Raw genomic sequence first — 23,856 nt, 5'->3', positions numbered from 1 at the left:
ATGCCTTATCTTGCACTACCTAGATTGTGTTCAGGAAGTCTGTGGAGTCCCTATTATCACTGACCCCAGCAAAAGAAAAAAAAATACATTGTCCTGTTGTAGTATTTAGAATGAAAAGTGTTGAAAGACTGTATGGGCCAATTTAATTTACCATGCAAGCCCCACTGAAGTACAATTACTTGTTTTTAGGATGAATATATTGAACTTGTGAAGGGACAAATGTCAGGAGCCATACAATTTTTACCAGTTACTTAGTAGATCATCATCAGATATCATTAAAAATCAGTCATTTTTTTCTGGTCCTTAGACTATTCAATTCATTTACATTAATACATGCTTTGTGAGACTTTGATGAGGGGGATGCTTGTGTCTCAATGTTAGATTTTTTTTTTTTGTAAAATTAAAAAAAAAAGAATTATGGCTAATTGCTGTTGTTGTCCATGAATATTACTTGACCTGGATTTAAAATGTTAGGAGCTTATCAATGATGCACTTCTACTGTTTTTTCCTCTCTGATTAGCTTATTTATATCAAATTTTCTGTTGTGCTCCATTCTGATCTTATTTACCATAAAATTTCTGCTGAGAAGCATTATACCTTATTTCCAAGTATTTGCTTTACACAAATTTTTGATATTAGTATAGTGCAATATTTCTCTTTTTACTGGTGTATAACAACATTTTGTTATGTGAAGTACCATGTCCTGGCAGTTAGTGTAGAGGATTAAGGCTAAGGGCCGTTAACGGGTTTCTCCCTGTCGTCTGTGGTACAGGGTTTGATTCCATTGGCCCTCATTTGCCTACTGTGTGATCTAAAGCAACTCACTTACCTAGACAGTGCTTCAGGGCAACTGAAAAATTGGACTAGGTTCCTCAATCATATCCTAGACCACAGATTTAATAACTACCTATGAATCTATCATTTGATTGGCCAGGTGCACTGTCAGTTTGTGAACTTTTTACTTATTGCTATCACATGACAAAGAGTAGAAAGTTCACATGTATTAAAATGGTTAACAGAAGTAGGTAAGCACTGTGAACAGCAACAGTAGCAACTAAGGCTGCATGAAATATATATATTTTTAATCCTGGAAACTATGGCTGGAGTAGTGGACATATCTTCACAGTAAACATAGTACCTGCAGATGATCACTGATTTCATCCTCTGAACCGGCTTTTATTTTGCAGAATGTTCTTGCTATTGCTTTGTAGTTTTGTCCTATAACTCGTAAAACTTTTTTCTGGTAAATTGTTGAGGTTTAGTCATTCATTAATGTTAGACAATAGAGTTTTGTACAGTTTATTGTTCAGAAATTGTTGATGCAAAGGATGTTCTATTTCAATTTTAGATGAACTAGTGTAATATTTAAAAACTGCCTCTGATGTTTGAGCCAGTCACACCTCCTCCCCCATTATTTTTGCTTTTGTCTCTGATTCTTAAGCAAATACGTTGAGACCTATGAATGCCCCGAATTTGTATCATATTTTAGTTTGTTCATCTTAAAATATGTGGCTTTTTCGTGAGTCATAGAGGGTTGCAGTGATTACATAATGACAGATATTTGCGTTTCCACGAATGCTATTCAAATCTGTTTATTCTATCAACTCCCCAGGTATGTAAGAACAATATTTAAAAATTGTGACTTTGTGTCCACATTATTTTGACTTTGTTCATGATTTTACAGTAAGAAACAGAGAAAACAGTTTTTTTGATATAGGAGTAAGATGTTTGAGATGCACTGTAATTGCTAGAGCTGTCTGTGGAGGACAGTTACTAACTGCTGTTTGCTCTTTATTCTAGCTTTGCAGGATTACTTTTATTATGTGAAGCAATATTGAATACTTTAGTGTATGGATCAAAGTTCAAATTATTACATGGACATCATTTTTTTATCATAATCAGTTGTCTGAAGAGCACACAGAATTGGCTATAACCATACATCACAGCTGTCCAGATTTCTGCAGAATGTCCAGATTTTTGCCTCATCACCTTTAATCTTTTCCTCATAAAAGGTGTAGTTTTCTGGGAAATCAATGAGGGCTGAAGTCCCTACATAGTGATATACATTTTAGTTTCAGACTTCACCTCCTTCCGAAAATCGATGCTAACACAAATCCTTTTATTCTAGCAACATTCTAAGTTTGTATGAGCAATATTTAAAATCTGTCCTTATTTTGCAGCCTTTGTCCCCTCATTATTTTAGGCTTTATCTATATTCCTTGCACTTACATGATTCTTTGTTATAGGATCCTAGTAAGGAATGTGATCCAGAATATCATTCTTTTTGGCTTTTGTTTAGTCTTACAGCCTTTACAGGCTACAAGCTGGATATAAAACAAGGTGTTCATTACCATCTTTGGATTTTTGCTTTTACCAGTTTGACTGTAGATGAGCATGCAGTGTATGTCTGTATGTGTGCTTGTACATTTTGTGATATACTTGGCTTTCAGGGGCTGTAGCCAATGTGTCTGTGATTAAACAATAGTAGTAACACAGATTTTTATCTGTGAACCAGCCCTGCTTAGATGTGTGCACAAAAGGTCACTGTAGTTTGTATGGGGGTCTGTGGACATTGTGGTCATTACTACTTTATTTTTTTAACTCAACCCTCTGAGGTGTGTAAAGTGTGCCACTATAGGTTGTGTATAGCCTGTGGATTGTGTGGTCATTATTTCTTTAACATCTCCCCTGCCAGATCTCTTAGGTGCCCCTGAAAAATCACTAAAACTTCTCTAGGGACAATGTACTGTTTAGGAACAGAAAGCTGTAATAAAACAGCATGATTGTTATTATTTTCACTTTCCTCACACTCGAACATCAAACACATATATATGGGTGGTTATTTCTGGTGGCGTGGCTTGTGGTAAGGAGGCATGCTGCTGTATACATCTCACAGCGACAACTTGAGATGTTCTATGTTCTATTCTTTTTTCCAAGTCTGACATCAGAGCAGTATTCCAACGGTGCCTGTGTTTTGAGGATGGGGTGAGGAGACATACTGTATATATGTTTGACAGCAGCCACTTGAAATATATGACTGTGGCAGTTTGTGCCTTCACTCCAATGTAACACCAGAGGGCTACAAAGCAGGTGACTGGGGGGGGATAGGGAGGCAGGCTCTATTCACAAATATGATGTATGTATAGCCACAACTGTTTTATTGTGAACTGGTATTTTGTCAGACACTTATTCCTTTCAAGGAAAAATATGTTGTGTACATTTCTTCCGGAGCTCATGCTTTTTTTAATTGTGACCTATGCCTGCAGTGGGCCTCATGGCCCCCCAGACTCCCAGCTTAATTTGATGATTTAGTCTACAGTTATTATAGTGCCCTCTTGGCCAGTTAGTTTGTGTTGAAAGGATGCAGGAAAAGTAAAGTTGAAGAAAAAGACTGAATTTTTTTCATAAGTCATGATTTATGTTCAGACCATCACTGGATCAAAAAGGTTGGGAAAAAAAACTCTAAAATGCACCTCAGAGCATTTAGAACTCTCACTGCTTCTGGGATCCTAGCGGCCTTAAGTTATTTCCTCTATAGTTATTACAGTAGTATAAGAGCAGCATACTGTGAGTTAAAAGGATACAGGAAAAAAGGTTGAAAAGCAAAAAAAAAAAAAAAAAAAAATGGCCAAAAAAACTGGGAGAAGTGGGCAGTGGTGGTGGTGGTGGGGTGCAGCACAGAGCTCTTTTGCCTAAGGTACCATTTCACTTAAGGCTGGCCCTGGTGAAGACAGTAGTATATTTCATTGCAGACTTTATGACAAATGATTTTTATTTTTATAGATTTTAACTTATTGTGACAGAAGCTCCATGTAACAGCTGCTTCTCATACTCTGTGACCTTCCAATGGCCTCATGGAGACATTTTTTTAATATGATGTATGCATAAGCATTCCAGATCTGCAATACTTTGTTTATGAAAACCTACATGTGTAAAGGCTGCAGGATGCTGTCTTATTACAGTAATGAAAGGTGGAGGTCCATTTGTATATATAGTTTAATAGTACTAGTGCTTTAAACTTGAGGCAGCATGACTAGCATTTATAATTTATGTGTAATGTAATCTTTAAATTTGCTGGAAACAATGACGTCAAATGAACCAGATTAGATTTTGCTACTGAAATATTACAGTGTTCATGTATTCAAAGCAGTAGTGCCGTATAATGTTCATTGATCCCAAGATATTTGTATTGCCTGATAATTTAATATTTCATGTGCCATATCTGCAGAGTGGTACTGTTTTTTGATAAGTATTTCTTCATTTTAAATATATTATCGACTACATAGAAAATGGCAGCCCTTTGCCATTCCCTGCTTCCACCATTTGTTTGCATTACATATTAAGGAGAGGAAGGAAGAGGTTGTACATTCTAATTATCTTAGACATAACTACCTTTGAGAGAGTGGCACTGGTCCAATTACTTCTAAGTGTAGTACAACAGTATTTTTATTAAACTGTCAAAATAAGAAATGTAAGGAAAGCAAAAATAAAAGCAAACCACTGTATTGCTTTCTAATACAAGTCACGTGTTACAGACCAGACATTGCTGTTTACTAGGACAGCTTTTAAAATGCATTAAGTTTTTTTTTTTTGGGGGGGGGGTATTTGGACAATGGTGTGATATTGCTACTGCGACAGGCCATAAATGGCAGCCTTTTTGCTGCAGAAAACCTATGTCTTTGTTTGCTCTGATAATTCTTGTGTGGTGCAGATGTAACAAATTATAAAATGCATTTCTGAGTGCTATTTAAACATGTTTTGGAACATCCTGTGCATATCTATTACTGCTTTAGAAAAGCTGTTACAGAATAAGAATCTGTTACATCTACACTGAATACGACTGAAAGAGCAAAGCAAAAAAACAGCCTCTGAAGCATAACTTCCCAATGTAGTGTCTGACATTTAGTACTGAGGATTAAGGTTATGAGCTGTTAATGAGTGATTTCCTGGAGTCCAAGACTTCTTCTGCCTTCATTTGCCAGCTGTTTGACTGAGCAGTTCAGTTAACCAGACAAGATAGTTGGTCCCTCCTGAAAAGAAGCATTTGTATCCAGTAGGCTTATTTATTTTACAAGTCAAAAAGATTAAAATAATAATAATAATAATAATAATTTCCTAAAACTACTACCTGAAAACTACTAAAACTTATTTTTCAAAATGGCTGAGGATTTCTGCTTGGAATGCAGAACAGGTAGTGAGCTTGCTATTTTTTTGTTTTTGTTTTTGCAATAGCAGATGACAGTATGGCCTAAAAAACAAGGGTGGAAGTGGATGTTGTGGGGGGGGGGGGGGTGAGAGAAGGTCAGATCCATAAGATCTAGTATTTGCCTTACTGAAATTAAAATGTACAAATAGAAAGGATATGGACACTATTTATTTACTTTTGGGGGGGGGGCTATTCCCACTATGGCCATTAAGTCTGTTTCTTACTCAGATCAGTTGTTCATTCCCCACTCTTCCACCCAATTGGCTCTAGTAATTTTATAATTTGGGACGAGAGTTGAATGGATATGATCTTTTTTTAGTATTCTTTACCCATTGTTATCCCATGCCTAGTTTGCAGTGATGTAAGCAGTGTTTTGTTTTTTTTTGTCCGTATCTGATCTTCCATTGTATTCAATTACACTTTCAACAATTGCAACATTTGTATGCGCTGCTAATAACCTGCAACACCTTCATGATATAACTCAAAAATCATTCTCAGATACTGAGCTCTGGCTCTCTAACCATCAACTCATACTCAAACCCAATAAAACAAAACTCATGATCTTCCAACCCACAAGACCCACCCCCCACAGCACCTTCGATATTTCAGCTAGGAATAATACTAAAATGAATGCTGTTTCACAAACAAAACTACTAGGTGTAAGAATAGATAACCTAAGATCTGATCTACATATAGCACAAACAATTAAGAAAGTTCACCAAAAAATGGGTACACTCTACAGAAATAAAAAGTGTCTAACACCTCAAAGGTTGCCATTGCTAGAACCCATCTTCTATCAATACTTCTGTATGCTTCCCCATTTCTCACAAACCTTAAAAAGGCAGATTTTAATTAAACTTGAAACATGCTATAATAAAATAGTTAAATTTGCAGCTGACTGCCCACATCATACCCACCACTGTCACTCCTTAAAAAAATTCTCCTGGTTAGAACTCCCACAACTTCTATCCTATAACCAATTAACCTTAGCACACAAGCTAGTATATCAACCTGAAAAAAACTGCCCTTTTAAATATTCTCCAGCCCCATACCACAAATCGAAATCTTCTCTCAACAAATAAATCTCTACTACACGTGTCCAAATCCACTAATACTGCAGGGGACTGACTATTTTCTCATTATGTATCAACAAGGTGGAATTCACTACCTCACAGTATCGGAACCAACACAAATACCAACCAATTCAAAAATATTCTTAAAAATGATCTTAATGATACCTGGCTTTGTTCCTGCACTACTGCAGGCTATCTAGTTTTAATAGCTTCTGGTCATACTTTTTCATCTTGCTTGACCACCTCATAATCTATGCTCTCTCTCATGTCTAGATAATCTCTAACCTCATCTTTTTCTATCCAATTTCCCCCCTACCAATCCTTCCTCAGCTTACTATGAGAAACTACAATGTCTAAACTATAATAAAGCATTATATTAGATGATTGTATAATACAAATGTTAGCTATAATAAATAACATATAATGTAATTTCTGGTGTACTGTATGTCTTGTATATTTTTTTTTTTTATAATTTCTTGTATAAATTTTGTATAATCTCCATATGTGGAGCTTCTCTCCCTGGTCTTCCACTGAAAATGGGTCTTATCCCAGTCGGACTTTCCTGGTAAACAAATGTAAAATAAAATAAATAAATTCCCCCCTACTTGTGGCAGGGTCGGAGACTCTGGTCTCCACCATGGGCTCTAGCTGTAGCTAAGATTCTCCTTCCCTCCTTGAAGGATAGGCAAGCTGTCAAAATATGTCTTGTTCTAAACCCTTGGCTGACATCCCAGGGACAGTTCCACTAATCAAATTCAGATCTCCTGGGTCACAGTCAGGGCTGCATCCCTCTCTGCCATGGAGCTTGCTTGAAGTACTTTTGCAGATCTATATCTCCTGTAGGGCTACATATATTCCTTTGTATAAACATCATGCAACTGTACAGACAGCTGAATTTTGGAAACTAGATGGACTGAAAAATTTTGTTTATTAAATATGATACACACTGGCACTGAAGAAATCATTGAGACAGCACAGTGCAGGGTAGGGAATGAAGTAGAACACGGAAGGCCAAATTCATAAAGGTTATTGCAAGGTATGCACAATGTGTATACCTCAAGATAACCTTTTTAAAGTCAATGACAGCCCTACCACAGTGTTTTTGCATGATGATATGCTGCATCATGTTTTAGATGCCAGTGTGGTATGTGCGCTCCCCCCACCTCTCAGGTCTGCTTCTAAGGAGGCATCTATGCACTGAGCGATTTATAGAATCTCTCAGCTATGTAAATTAGCAAGGCTTCTCCTTGCACATCACAGCAGGAACAGTGTTCATACATTGGGATAGAGGTAACTGCTGGGGATTTCAGTGGTAAGGTAGGGTTAGGAGTTGTTTGCATGAATATATGCGAAGAGCTGGGTGCGTGAGTGTGTGTCTGCCTAGGAGATAGTGGTAGGGGAATTAATGGGGTACACTTGGCTGGTGTGTGTGTATGAATGCATATACTGGTGAATGGATGAGTATCTGTGAGTGCAGTCAGGTGGGCAGAGGGCTATTTAAGGTGTGTGTGTGTGTGTGTGTGTGTGTGTGTGTGTGTATGGGTGTGGGTTGGGGGGGGCTGTCATACCTCCACACACCCATAGATTAACAAGCAGTGTCTACAACACTGGATGCGGGGAGCCTCTAGCCACCAGGGAAAACTCTTTATAGGCATCCCTGAGTGGCAGTTAAACAGTACAGAGATTGGAGGTTGGGAAGCCGTTAGCCACCAATGCTATACTTATGCCTGTGCGGCTCTTACACAGTACAGGGATGTGGGGGAGGCATCAGCCATCAGGGATAACACTATTGTTGTGCTTGAGTGGCAGTTAAACAGTATGGGCATCAGTGGGGGTGGGTGAGAAACCACTAGCCCCTAAGGATAAGTCTATAGTTGTGACTGAGTTGGCACCTAAACAGCACGAGGATTGGGGGGACTACTGTCCACCAGGTATAACTTTATATTTATGTCTGAGTAGCACTTAAACAGTACAAGGATCTATGTGGGTGAAATACTAGATGCCAGAAATACTCAATATCTTATGCCCTAAGGGCACATATTAAAAAAGAGGTCCAAGAAACCACTAGACATCAGGGATAAACAGCATGTCTTAAAAGGGTCTAAAGCAACTTCAGACTCTGTATCTTATTTTTTTTATTATAACACCCCTATGACCAAAGGGAGGAAGAAAAAAAATCATAATTTGGCAGCCCTCATTTTAAGGATGGACCCATTCCTCCCTTTGGTCGTAGGGGTTTCATAATCATAAAATTTGATTATTATATACATCGTCTTATACTTCATGTTGTTTTTTAAATGGAAACCAGAATGTTTTACATGGAAAGAAATACTTTTATGTTTAAAAAGTGCCTTTTAACCCTATTTTTATTTTATTTGGCTATCTCTATGCCTGTTTTACTAGTTTCTATAGGTTAATTATTTATTTAATTACTTAATCTGCAATAAATAAACCCTATAATAAAAGTAAAAAATTGCTGTCCAGGACCAAGAAGGAGCAGATGTCTAATTGGAAGCAATCTCTCCTTTGCGCTTGAACAAGCAAATAAGAGCACTAGTGAAATCCTCCAAAGCAAATTTCAAGTCCAAACTGCCCACATCTACTAAAGACAATCATAAGGCCTTCTTCACATATGTTTTTACTCTCAAAGGAAGCACCCAGATCTGCTCAGAACTAGTGGTCAAGGACACCGCATACACAAACGCTGTAGATATAGCCAACCTGCTGGCAAACATGTTCACTGAAAACTTCACCTCTGTGTCCCCCGATTAAATAAGAACATCCCCAGTACCTGCCCCCCTCCCCTTTTCTCTAGGGAGCAAGTCATCACTGCCCTCTCTCAAAGGCAAAAATTACAGCCTCCATGGGATCGGATAACATCCCAGGCTGCATCTTACATGAACTCAGGCAGGAATTTGCAGCACCATTAGGTACCCTATTCAACCAAAGGCTGAGTACCGGCTTCATCCTACCTGAATGGAGGACACCCACGGTCATCCCTTTGCACAAAGTTGGAGCATCCACCGATCCAGGAAATTATAGACCAATCAGCGTAAGCCTGATCTGCAAGGCCATGGAGTGGATTATCATGGGCCTCGTTAACAAGGACATTGACAACCTCCAAACACTCGATCCCACACAGTTTGGTTTCATCAAGGAGAGGTCATGCCTGTTAAATTTGGCCGATCTCTTTGAGACAGTTGCCAAAGCCATGGATGAGGGGAAGACAGTGCACACTGCCTTTCTTGACCTGGCCAAAGCCTTCGATACTATTCCCCACTCAGGTATAAAAGATAAAGTCTCTCAACTAGGCATGAATCCATATGTTACCAGATGGGTAGCAAACTAGCTCAGTGATAGAACCCACCCAGTCAAAATAGGGGAAGCCACCTCAAGCAGTAGATCCGTAGCGAGATGTGTATCCAAGGGATGCTGTTTGGGATATACTTTTCTGAGGTGCAGGCTAAAAACAGTGGGCTATGGCTGACCACATTTGCAGATGCCTTGAAGCTGGGTGCTGTCATCAATTCCCCTAGTGATGTGGACATCCTTCAAGAGGGACTCACCCAAACAAATGACTGGTGCCAGAAACATGGCCTCAAACTGAATGGCAAAAAATGCATCATTGTCCCCTTTGGGGAGATTGAAGTCCCCACAGATTATCACATTAATAATAAGGTCCTAAGCATGCAATCAGTTGTGAGGGACTTGGGCAACCAGGTTGATAGCAAACTGACTTTTGACCACCATATTGCCTCTGTTGTACAGAAAGCTTTCTACATGGCCCACCTCATTAGCAAGGGTATCTCATCTAGAAACATGGAGGTTGTAACATCCCTGTATTCTTCCCTTATAAGACCCATTATTGAGTACAATGCCCATTTCGGCATGTAGCTCACAAAGCACATGCAGCAGCTGGAGAGACTACAGAGGTTCCTCACCGGGAGAATCCAGGGCCTCAAACATCTACCCTAAACAGATAGGCTAAAGGCCCTGTCCCTCTACTCAGTCTCCTACAGACTCTTCAGACGTGTCATTTGCTTGGCATACAAAGCAATCTCAGACCCTGCCTTGATGGGAATGCTCCATGTCCACAAGTCAAAGCTCCACTTGAGTAACCCACACGCATGACGTCAAGCTGGTCTGTGACACCAATAAGACTTGTTGGCGGGACAGATTTGTGTCCCAGAGATTCCCCCTTTTGTGGAATAGACTCCCTCTCTACATCAAGCAGAGTACCTCAGTAACCCTTTTCAAGCACAACCTGGATAACTAGATGGGGAACAGAAAATATGCCACTGGGATTCCACTTGTGTCCCTGCTGGACAGTGGCATAGGGTGCTGACTTGTTGGAACATGGGCTAAATTCTTGGCTAGGCTTCTGAGGGCCTCAGAGCCAAAAGCATACTAACTTCCTATGAATTATTTAATTAACTGACTGAAGAATTATTATCATTTAGTACATATATTTAAACTCTGTTATTGTATCAAAATGTTGTTCTGATGAAGTCCTGAGTAGATGAAAGCACTTAACCTTTTTATATGAATAAAAGGTGATTACTTCATGGACTGATTGCTTAAAAATGTCTTTATTTTGTCTTACCACTTGTTTTGGATACCCAGGACTAGGTGGACTATTTTTGAGGTTATTAGTTTGGTTGGTCGCATGGTGCACACACCTATTTTTGGGATTCTTGTCTGAACATTAGGCATACCTCTCAGCCTCATAGAATAACAGCTTTTGCCCTAGCAAGCATTCACTGAAGGATATGATGTATGAAATTTGAATAAACGACATTAATGACTGACTGTAATCATGCATGAATTACTTGGGAAAGGGAAAAGGAGAAATTGTGGACATTCTAACAACAGGGATATGTATGGGGTATGTGTATGTGTGTGTGTGTGTGTGTGTGTGTGTGTGTGTGTGTGTGTGTGTGTGTGTGTGTGTGTGTGTGTGTGTGTGTGTGTGTATATATATATATATATATATATATATATATATACATATGTGTCTGCATGTGGACGTGTATGTGTTTTACAGTATGCTTATATGTTTCAGAGAATGACAAGGGGTAAGGTGCCTGTTCTTACATGATACAGTGATACAGCCACCACAGTTAACCGTGCTGATCTGTAATCGGAAGTAGTTAACTTTGGCACATAGACATGCAAATAAGCCAGTGATCAGGTCTTTCCTTATTGCAGCTAATGTGTCTATGAATCACAAATTGCTACATCATGGCAACAAGGTCTTTTTACCTGAGCTCTTGTAGCTCGCAGTGGCATTATTTCTAAATCCCCAGGAGTGAGTTAATACATTTTTGAAAATTCATTTTGCTGCCTTAACTGTCCTTACCAGACAGTTGTAAAGTACTAACCAACATAAAGACATCTAAAATGCCTATTCAGATGCATTGCTGTGTACCACAAATGGGTAGAGCGAGAGTTTCTAAATGCTTTTTTGTATCTCTTTCTCAACAGATATGCAATGGCTTTGTCCAATGGCCACGTCTGCCCAGTCAGTAACTGGTAATGTAATTACATCTTCTATTGTTTTCTTATACTGTACCAAAGTTGTGTACCATATATAAGCCTCTTATCCTTAATGTCTGGAATGGGCTTGATGTAAAGCCATTTACCTACTTGTGCTATTTGACCTTTGAAAACAGTTTTTTTTACCAGTTTTGACTCTTTTTGTATTTAATAATATGGGTAACTACTTAACTCAAAATGGCTTGTCTCTTAAACTATGGTTGTGAAGTAGTTTTATGTTCACATATAAGATTCCATTATCCTTTACATCTTAGATACCAAAACAGTTTTTCTTTTTGTGTTATGACTGCCTAAATGCATGCATTTATATATGTATTTATTTATGTATGCATCTTTTTTATGCATATTCAATTAACTGATGTTATAATTTGCACATTTTTTTCTGTATGTTGTATTGTTTATTGCTTTGACATAATTTGTTTTATGTGGGACTCGACATGCCAGATAAACATTATCAATTAAATGTAAGTAAATGAGTAAATGTGCATATATATATATATATATATATATATACATATACACATAGTATGGATGTATGTGTGTGTGTGTGTCTATATATATATATATATATATATATATATATATATACATACACATAGTATGGATATATGCATGTGTGTGTACGTGTATGTGTCTATATTTATATATATATATATATATATATATATATATATATATATATATATATATATATATATAAACATAGTATGGATATATGCGTGTGTGTGTGTGTCTATATATATATATATATATATATATATATACACACACACACACACACGTAGTATGGATATATGCGTGTGTGTGTATACGTGTGTGTCTATATATATATATATATATATGTATATATATATATATATATACACACATAGTATGGATATATGCATGTGTGTGTGTGTCTATACACACACATAGTATGTATATGTGTGTGTGTGTGTATACGTGTGTGTGTGTGTGTGTGTGTGTCTATATTTATACATATATATATATATATATATATATATATATATATATATACACACACATAGTATGGATATATGCGTGTGTGTGTGTGTGTGTATATATATATATATATATATATATATATATATATATATACATATAGTATGGATATATGCATGTGTGTGTGTCTATATATATATATATATATATATATATATATATATATATATATATATATATATATATCCACATACACATAGTATGGATATATGCGTGTGTCTGTGTGTGTGTACGTGTGTGTGTGTCTGTGTGTGTGTGTGTGTGTCTGTGTGTGTGTCTGTGTGTGTGTGTCTATATATATATATATATATATATATATATATATATATATATATATATATATATGAAGATAGGTCTGTGTGTGTGTGTGTGTGTGTGTATTATAACAGTGCCTCTAGGGCAGTCAGAGTTGTTTACATTAGCAAGTACGATATACTGTTGTCATTAGACTTTTCTTAAAATGCAGGTAGGTGCATGCTTTGCACCAAAAAAAGCAAAGCAACAGGAATGACTTGGGCTGAAAAACGTTTGAGCAATTTTGTGGCAAGAGGATTTACACTTCAAACCTCTGCTATCAACTGTTTCCATCTCCATGCACGTCCACCCATTTTCAGTAGTCAACATAGTAACTGTTGCACTTCAGATGAAGCAGGAGGATATACTATATCCCTTTAACCACAGTCAGCCATGGCATTCTGTTTTCTCTAAAATCACTCTCAAGTGTAACATAATCCCATAGATAAATGGCCAGCGATGGCTGCTTGAAGTAATATAGACTGCTGTACTGCTTATCTGATGTGAGCACAAAGAGGTCATAAAGATATTTTTTTAATGAAATAACTGTCTTGTGACTGTTCATTCATCTAGCAGCTGTGACAGTAATAGCTTAACTGTACATAATGCAAAGCATAATTTATGTATGTATGTTTGTATGTATTTTGTTATTAAGGGTAGAACACTGATCACAGAATACTTTTTTTCTGGTTCAGCTCAGAGAGAGCAAAAGACAAACAATGTCAATAAATGCAGGTAAAAGAAATCAGTATGTACAACAGAATGTAACATATAGGAAGAAAGGAACATATTAAGCAAGTAATGAGGGGACCATAAGATGATATCTAACTGTATATACCTTTCAGCAGGCCATTTCAAAGCATTTAATTGTGCTCACCTTTCAGATCGAGCTTGGTTGTGCAACTTGTGCATGATGCAAAACAATGTTTTAAAATGCTTTGTAAACAACTTCTTATGACCACACGGTAGCTATTACAACAAGCACAATTTTGATAGAATGGAGGGTACATTTCTTTGATAAAACGCAGACATACAGTTGTTGACTGGACAGATAAAGGAGTCTTGCACAAGGCGTAGGAGCAGGTGTAGTGGATAGAGAAGAGTTTATAAGCCACGTGCTTCAATTGTTTTACGTGATTCCATTGTTGATGTATCATTTGCAGTGTGCCTGTTCCAATAACAATATTATTTTGTTACTGAATGGAATTTGGTGTATGTGGTTATGGATTCTAGAGAGGGTAGTAGTGATTGCCATGTTTTTAGTGCTACCACAGAAAAGGCATGCTCACTTGAGCGAATCTTGCACTTAGGGATTAGAAGTTTTGGGGTGGAAGAAGAAGAGAGGAAAGGATCGTAGGTGGTACAGGGGGTTCTTGGGGTTACTCCATGTAAGAAAAGAAAAGAGTTTGCATTACTAACTTAAAGATCAGGGATATACATAATAAAGTGCATCTCTGTTTGACTGGGAGTCATTTGGCTTTCGATACAAGGGTGCAGAAATGTTCTTTTTGAGGGCAGACAGTTGTGAATCTACTTGCATTGTTTGAGATGTATGATATAAAATATGTATAAAGTCCCATGAAACACCATACATTCATTTATCCTGAAGTAAGCTTTCATGGTGTCTAGAGAGTTTTCACTACAATCAGCAAAGACCAAGTAGTTGCAGTTTTACTCCAGGGTTATCATATATTGTCCAGCTTGATTTGGTAGTAGAGCACTATTAAGTTCTTGAAAAAGATACCAAAAACTTTTAAGTGTGTTCATTTAAAAGTGTATGTGGCTAGAAGTCTGGTCCCCATGATCACTTACCTAGTGTTGTTCCTGTGTGTATACAACCCTATGTTCTATAATTTTCTGTAGTCTTTAGCCAGAGGTCTCACTGTCTTAGCTGGAGTATTCCCCAAGGAGGCAGTCAGATCTGAAGGTTCGCAATCTGCCTCTCAGGGTTCTAAGCCAACCCAAGGAGGAAAGATGTCTAATTAGGGTAACTGAAAGGGAAGGGGGGAGGAATGGTAAGTAGAATACTGACCCCAACCCAAGAATGCACACAGAATGGAGGGAATATGAGAGGAGGGGAAAATTGTACTGCAGCAGTGAAACATATTCAAATATCTACAAGTCACTGTGCTCATTATATAGTTTAGTATTGCAATAATAACTCTGAGAAAGATTTCCAAAGTTTACAGACCAATGAGTTCCTGCCCCTTGGGAAGAAACAGATTGCAAAGGCCAGGCTCCTGCAAAATAGCTGAGGCAAATTCTGCCCTGGATCTTGATGCAATATCCAGACTGTGGTGTTTGGAAACGGTAAAATTGATGACCAAGTAGCAATATTCAAGATAGATTGGATATTGATTCCCCCAAGGAAGATAGTGGTGGCTGCATCTATCCATGTGGAGTAGGCCCTAATATAGTCTGACACAAGTTTGTCTTGAAAGAAGTAACAGCAGGAAATACAAAGTAATAGCCATTAGTATACATTATTTGACACAGGCTTCCCTTCCTTGCCTTTTGCAAATGAATGAATAACTGTTTAGACTGTATTTCTTTTGTCATAGTCAAGTAAAATCTCAATAGCCTTTGCATTCCCAGGGAGTGTATAATTCTTTCCCCCTTGTTGTGATGTGACTGAGAAACAATAGGGAGATGACTTACCTGGTTTAGGGATAGTTCTGTCACTACCTTACACACAAGGGTAGGGTAACAATGAATGCTGACCCTATCATCATGGAAGATACAAAATGTTACTCTGCATATAAGGGCTGGCAACTCTGAAATCTTGTTAGCAGAGGTAACTGCCACAACAGGACAGATGTTCTTTGTGTTTTACTGTTGCAGTCATTACATTTGGGTTATCTGCCTGCAGGTTGCCCTCAGTCGGCCTGATTAACAAAGTCTTGAGTCCTGCGTCGGTTGCTGTTCCTTCTTCCATAACGTCATGTCGTTAGGGGTATAAAACATGCAGCCGATGCCATTACATCAGTCTTTCTTGCTGTGCAGTGCCCGAAGCAGAAGCAGTTTGCAAGTGCCGGTCGGCCGACTCCTGAAATTTTCATTTTCGAGTTTCAGAACCAAAGTCTTCAACTAAAGCTAAGTGCCCCATTGGGGAAACTTTTTCTTCCTCCTTACCGATGTCAGTAAAATTTAATAACTGCATTACTTGTGGAAAGCAAATACCTCGTAAAGATTTTCATTCGTACTGTATTCCTTGCCTAGGCCCTGACCACGACGTACCTTGCTGTCGGTTTTGTGCTTTATTTAAACAGCGCACTATCCGTCGTCTGTATATTTTCACCTCTAAATATTTCAGTTCTCGGTTTAATTATCCAGAAATGTCGTTAGTTAGCCATCTGACTACCGGGATTCCAAAAAAATGCAAAGATAAAGACAGAGACAGACCGCTGAGGTCCAAAACTGCCAATGACGCTTCTTCTAAGCCAGTCGCTAGTTCACCGGTACTCAGTGAGATGCTTTTGCAGCCCCTGATAGCCGCTACTTCTGATTTGTAGGCCTCTACTGAGACCCATATGTTGCGAGATGATTCAGTTATGGATCCCGCGGATGTCTCTACCTTGGATGGGTCTGGAGCCGCTGTGCAGGCACCGGCTTCTGAGGGTGTATTCAGGCCTACGGACTCGCATATTAAACCGACACCTCCTTCTTTACTTAGGCCTAAATCTCGATCAGTGCCTAAAAAACTGATGCCCAGGCCACATATTCAGGCCTTTATGCCTAAAAAACAAATGATAAGGATGGCTGAAGATCTAATAACTCTAATCAGGGGTAGCCAACCACCCCACTTCTAAGAGGCCTAGGACTGAAGTTGATTATGAATCTTCTGATCAGGATTCTGTTGTTTCTGATTCTTCTGTTGATCTGGATTTGTCCTTATCTACTTATGAAGATTCTGATGCAGAGGACTTCATTCCCTCTACTTCCCCTCCTGAGGATTTTTCTTTTGGGGAAACCTTACATACTCTAAGGGAGCATTTCCACTGGGAAAGCCAGGATTTTTCTGATTCAAAAAAGAGGCTTAGGGATTTCCTTCACCTACCTCAGCATAGGCCTTTAGCTATTCCTCCTGTACTAGACATTGTTGACAATGCTTTTTTGGAATCTAGTTTGGCCCCTGGATACCCTGCCTCCTGCTCCCAGAAAACCGGACAGATACTACAGAATCCCTGAGTCCCACAAGTTCCTTTTTAAAAATCCTATTGCAGATCCAGAGACTATTTCACAGGGGCCCAAGGGCATTAAGGCTTCTACTGCTAAAAATCCTACCCCTTCTGATAGAGACTCCAGGGCGCTGGATAGATGAGGTAAGAAGGTTTACACTTCTGCAACCTTGGCCATTAGAGGTTTAAACTGCCAGTTTCATATGTTAGAGTATCAGCAACATGTTATTGGACTGCTTAAACAGAAAATTATGTTGATTCCTGACTGTGTGGAAAATAAAGAATTACAGGATTTAATGCATTCTGCTGAACAAGTTGGAAAGCATACTTTGCAATGCGGTTTTGATTCATTAGAGACCTCTTGCAGGGCTGCTGTTACTGGGTCTGTGCTCGGAAGGCATGCTTGGCTTAAGGAGCAATCTTTGCCTGATCATATTAAAGTTAAATTGTTGGATGCTCCTGTAAATCAGGACTGCCTGTTTGGCAACAAGGCTGAGGAAGTTCTTAAAAGGATGAAAGATAAAGCTAAATCTATGCAAACTGTGAAAGATTTTTTACAAGTTCAGCCTCCTTGATTTAGTAGGCATTGGCCCTCTAAGAATTGGTCCTTTTCAGCCCCTTCTAGGTCTTCTCAAGCCAAACCCAGACACAGCAAAAACCCCAGGTTTTAGTCCCAGGGAACGCACAGAACTAAGCAGTGGGGGGGCCTCCACTTCCAAATCTGGGAATAATAAGACTCCCCCCTATGGTAAACTGTCTTAATGACTTCCTTTTAAAATTTCCAAGCACTTATCAACTGACTGTCCCTTTGGGGGGAAAGATTGCTCTTCATGCAAAGAATTGGGAACTCATTACCCAGGACAAATGGGTTTTAAATATAGTGCCCCGGGGATACGGATTTCACTTTCACACATTGCCAACACCAAGTGGGTGGCCGGACCTACCCCTAAATTAGTGGGCAGAGGCCACAAAACAAGTACTTTCTCTCTTAAGCATGGGGGCTATTCAACTGGTACCAGATGAGGAAAAGGGACAAGGTTTCTACTCGAGACTTTTCCTGGTACCCAGAAAAGACAATTCATGACGTCCTATCCTGGACCTGTCTACTCTAAACACCTTTTTGGAGATTCCAAAATTCAAGATGCTGACCCTTTATCAATTACTTCCTATGTTAGGCAAAGATGCCTGGTTGGCAACAGTAGATTTAAAAGAAGCATACCTGCACATCCCAATCAGGGAATCTTGCAGAAGATACCTACGCTTAAAATCAGGCTACACATACTATCAGTTCTCTGCATTGCCCTTTGGCTTATCTACTGCACCCAGGGTATTCACAAAGTGCCTAGCTCCAGTTATTGCATTTTGCAGGCAAAGAAATATTCAAATATACCCATACCTGGACGATTTGTCTAATTCAGGCAGAAAGCCAGGACATACTTTTGAATCATCTGACCTTTTGTACAAAGGGTTCTAACTTGTCTGGGATACACCATAAACAAAAGGAAATTATATTCCTGGAGCAAGCTTGAATACAACTTCCCAGATGGCTTACCTAACGCCAGAGAAACAAATTCTTTTGACAACCTACTTCAAACAAGTGGTCACAAATACCCTGCTATCCGCAAGACAAATACTGCAAGCCTTGGGGTTCATGGCCTCCTGCATTCTTCTAATTTCATATGCAAGACTGCATATGAGGAAACTACAGTGGTATCTAAAAAGCCTATGGTGTCAATATTCTCAAGACCTAGAAACAATGATTCCTGTCATACCTTGCCTATGCCTAGAATTCCTTTGGTGGGCAGAGGCCTGTCACCAAAACAAGGGACTACCTTTCACACCACCCCCTGCCACCCAAATCCTAACAACAGATGCATCAGACTATGCATGGGGGGCTCACCTGGCAGGGACATGCATTCAGGGCAAATGGAACCCAAGTCAAATACACCTGCATGTCAATCAAAAAGAAATGTTAGCTGTACAGAATGCTCTAACAGCCTTCAAGGGCCACATTCTTCCAGGACAACTAATGGTAAAGACGGACAGCACCACTGTTATGAGGTACATAAACAAGCAGGGGGGGGTACACATTCCTACCCCCTCTGCAGACTAGCCATGGCATTGTGGAACGCAGCCCTGAGCTACCAAGTGCACCTACAAGCTCAATTCCTGCCAGGAAAATTAAACACACTGGCAGACGGACTAAGCAGAAAACTCATGGACCCACACGAATGGAAACCGGAACCAAGGATTTTCAACACGTTGACAAGCAAATGGGGGAGCCCAGATATAGACCTGTTTGCCTCTCCCCAGAACTACCAATTGGACAAATTGTGCACAAGGACTCCCCACAAACAAGCCTGGAAAGTGGATGCTCTGTCCTTCAGCTAGAAAAAACGATCAGTCTATGCCTTCCCCCCTCTGCCCCTGCTCTCCAAAGTACTACTAGAAATCAAACAGGACAAACCAAGGATGATTTTGATTGCTCCAGACTGGCCGCACCAACACTGGTACCCCCTCCTGCGCAGTGTGTCATGGTTATCTCCATGGTACCTGCCTCAGACACCTTCCCTGCTGTCTCAGCAGAAGAACCAGATTCTGCACCCTCAGCTTCTACACTGAACCTTGCAGCCTGGCTAATTACTTAATCTCTCCTTTACCATCCCTCAGCAAACCTGTGATGGATATCATTTTAGAGGCAAGGAGGCCTATTACTAGAAAATCTTATGCTGAAGAATGGAAATGATTCTGTGCCTAGAACCAATTTCAAGGGATGAGCACAGCAACACCCAATATACCTCAGATTTTGCAATACTTAACTGAGATGCTTCACAAGGGCCTGTCTTTTTCCTCCATTAAAATCCATGCCTCAACCATTTCAGCTCATTATAAAACAGAACCTCCCCTCTTCTCTCATCCACTGCTCAAGCAGTTCCTCATAGGGGCCAAAAATTTTAGACCACCCAGGAGAGCTCCAACCCTAGCCTGTGACCTTAACTTTGTCTTGGAGAAACTCACTCTACCTCCTTTAGAGCCAGATGCTACTGCAGACTTAACATTTCTTTCTTTCTTTCTTGGAAAACAGCTTTCCTTTTAGCAATCACTTTAGCTAGAAGGGTATCTGAATTACAGGCCCTTATGGCAGTGGAGCCTTTCATCATCTTTCATGCAGACAGGGTGCCCCTCAGAACCAATCCAGCCTTCATGCCCAAGGTGGTATCCAGTGTGGCTCTTAATCAGTCCATTCATTTGCCAACCTGCTTTCCCAATCCACAGAATAAAGGGGAATGGATACTGCATTCCTTAGATGTGCACAGACAACTTAGATTCTACTTGGACAGGACTAAACCTCAAAGGAAATCTGAACAACTGCTGGTGGCATTTGCTGCAGGAGCAGAGGGGAAGGCTAGTTCAAAGCAAACTATTTCTAAGTGGATAAGCCATTGCATTCATTTCTGCTATAAGCACCATGGAAAACCTATTCCCCAGGGGATCAGACCTCACTCCACCAGGGCTGCATCTACCTCTACAGCCTTTCTCAGAGGCGTCCATACCAGGGACATCCTAGAAGCTGCTACCTGGAGTTCTGTACATACTTTTACCAAGCATTATCATTTGCCAATTTTCTCTAAATTCAGAGCTGGCTTTGCCACTGCAGTCTTGCAGGGCCTTATAGCTGACCCTAATGCTACCTAAATTTCTCCTCCCAACCATAGCTTTGGGAATCTACCCAAATGTAATGACTGCAACAGTGAAACACAAAGAACATAGTACAGTTGTGTACACTTACCACAAATGTAGATGTTCGAGTGTATTCACTGTTGCAGTCCTGGTTACCCTCCCTCCAGCCCCCTAACTTCTTTTGACTATACCTCTACTTTCCCTTACTATGCTTAAAAGCCTTTTTGGTGCATTTGCTTTTTTGTTGGTGGTATATCTTTGTACTTTTATATTTAATTGCTTCCCATTAGGGGGGCACCTGACATCTGGGGCAAGAAAAAACGATGTAATGGCGTCGGCTGCATGTTTTATATCCCTGACGACCTGATGTCATGGAAGAAGGGACAGCAACTGATGCAGGACCCAAGACTTTGTTAATCAGGACGACTGAGGGCTACCTGCAAGAAGATAACCCAAATGTAATGACTGCAACAGTGAATACACTCAAACATCTACATTTATGGTAAGTGTACACAACTGTACCTTTCCAGGTTAGATATCCAAAGAGGGTAGAAACAGCTAGTTCAAAGGATGACAAACATAGTTGCTGCAGAATGTAGATCAGATCCTGTTGGGAAGTAAGATCATTCTTTGGGGACCTCAACTGCTGGACAGCCTTGGGGAACTGCTTTACTAGAAACAAGGAACAATGTGGGGGATCCCAAAACAGACAAGCCAAAATAGCTGAACTGTGTATTTTCACTGAAGCAAATGATGACCTAGTTTTGTAAAGGTGGGACAAGTAAGAGAATATCAAGTAAAAAAGGCTGTAGTTGTGTCCTTCTTCCTCTAGCACCAAAAGGAGAAGATTTTCCATTTAGCCAAGTATGATTTTCTTGTATTCTGTTTCCTAACCCGTGTTACAGTGTAGAACACATCCTCTGAAAATATATGCCCAAATCAAATTAATGCTACATCATGCACACTGCCAGCCTTGGAATCCTTGGATGTGTGAGTTACCCTTTGCTTTGTCCTCATGCTGGGGCAAGTGTGCAGGCTATGTCCTTACTTGACTCAGTAGAGGGGAGAAAGTACAGTTTTGTACCTACCATAAATGTAGATGTTCGAGGATCCACATTGCTGCAGTCCTAACTACTGGGTAGTCCGCTGTCCAGTGAATACCAAGTATATGGCTGGCGTCGGTCAGGGCGCGAGACTGGACGCACAGTACGTCAGGGTACTAATGCGCATGACCAGTCTTTTCTTGCCCCAGATGTCAGAAGACCCTGAAAGATAAGGCCAAAACCAAAACTCCCAACATATCTGCACCAAAATATATATATATATACAAAATATACAAAATTAGCAGAATATAACCTCACCTACACAACCACCCCTAAACACAGAGGGGAAGGAGGGAATTGGACTGCAGCAATGTGGATCCTCGAACATCTACATTTATGGTAGGTACAAAACTGTACTATGTTCTTCATTCCACATTGCTGCAGTCCTAACTATTGGGTAGAATCCCAAAGCAGAGGTAAGGGAGGCTGGCAAATCATAAGGAAGCAGGAGCTGATAACATGCCTTGCAAAATAGCTGTAGCAAAACCAGCCCTAGACTTAGAGTAGAGAGGAAGGTGATAATGCTTAGAGAAAGTATGCACTGAACTCCAAGTAGCTGCCTCCAAAATATCCTTAGTTGCCACCAATGAGGCCTAATCCCAGCTGGAATCTCCTTGCCATGATGGGAATAACAAAATGCAATGCAAAACCCAATCCACCTAGAAATAGTTTGTTTTGACACAGGCTTGCCCTGAGAACTCAAAGCAAAAGAAACAAACAACTGCTGAGACTGCCTAAAATCCATAGTCCTGCTCAAATAATATCGCAATTGCCTGTGTACATCTAAAGTGTGCAAAATCTTTTCCCCTTTATTTTGGGGATCTGCATAAAAGGCAAATGAATAGTTTGGTTTAAAGCCACACTAGAAACCACTTTAGGCATAAAGGAAGGATTAGTAATGATACCCTATCCTTATGAAAAATCAAAAGGCTCAGGGCCTGTAACTCAGAAACCCTTCTTGCAGAAGTAATGGCCAACAAAAAGCAGTCTTCCATGACAAGTATTTCAGTTCAGCAGTAGCTGCAGGCTCAAAAGGTTGTAGAGTAAGTTTCTCCAACACAAAATTGAGATCCCAAGCAGGAGTAGGAGCTCTCATGGGGGTCTTATATTCTTTGCCCCTCTAAGAAATTGCTTGAACAAAGGATGTGAAAACAATGGTGGGTCACAATCATAGTGAGCTGAAATTGCTGCAGCATGAATCTTAATGGAAGAGAAAGACAAACCTTTGTCCAATAACTCAGTAAGATATTGAAGAGCCACACTCAAATTAGAAATCTCCAAATTCTTTGCTGCAGTCCAAAATAAAAATCTCTTCCATTTTCTCTGCGTACACTTTCCTTGTACTAGGTCTTCTGGCTTCCATAATCACATTTAAAACTTGTTGAGGAAGTTGAGACCTGCTGTCTTTCAAAACAGAATATGCCAGGCTGTTAGATGAAGGCTTGACATTGAGCAGGCGACCGTCCTTCTGAGACAACAGATGTGGAATCAAGGGTAAAGGCCATGGAGGCTTCTTTACCAGACTCCTCAGTAATGGGTACCAGTGCTGCCGAGGCCAATCTGGAGCTATTAAAATCATCCTTGGCTTGTCTTGTCTGACCTTTAGAAGCACCTTTGGAAGAAGAGGCAGAGGTGGAAATACACATGAAGATTTTTCCAACTGAAAGAAAGAGCATCCACTTTCCAAGCTGTGTGATGAAACCTCTTTGTGCAAAACTTTGGCAGCTGGTGGTTTAGTGGAGAAGCGAACAGATCTATGTCTG

The 23,856-nt window shown here is 39.7% G+C and overlaps 1 protein-coding gene across 1 annotated transcript in view; it reads left to right on the top strand.

Moving 5' to 3' along the window:
• The window catches only part of LOC122788950 (transmembrane protein 150A-like), a 656,138-nt gene that overhangs the window by 172,582 nt on the left and 459,700 nt on the right, over positions 1–23,856 (top strand). The window contains exon 3 of the mRNA XM_044055995.1: positions 11,764–11,811. Coding sequence (XP_043911930.1) covers positions 11,764–11,811 — 48 coding nt within the window. The remainder of the gene's footprint in view (positions 1–11,763; positions 11,812–23,856) is intronic.

The sequence above is a fragment of the Protopterus annectens genome, chromosome 14.part0, assembly GCF_019279795.1.
Source record: "Protopterus annectens isolate FY-2018-M chromosome 14.part0, PAN1.0, whole genome shotgun sequence".
Classification (NCBI taxonomy): Eukaryota; Metazoa; Chordata; order Ceratodontiformes; family Protopteridae; genus Protopterus; species Protopterus annectens.
This window is presented reverse-complemented; position numbering and strand designations above follow the sequence as displayed.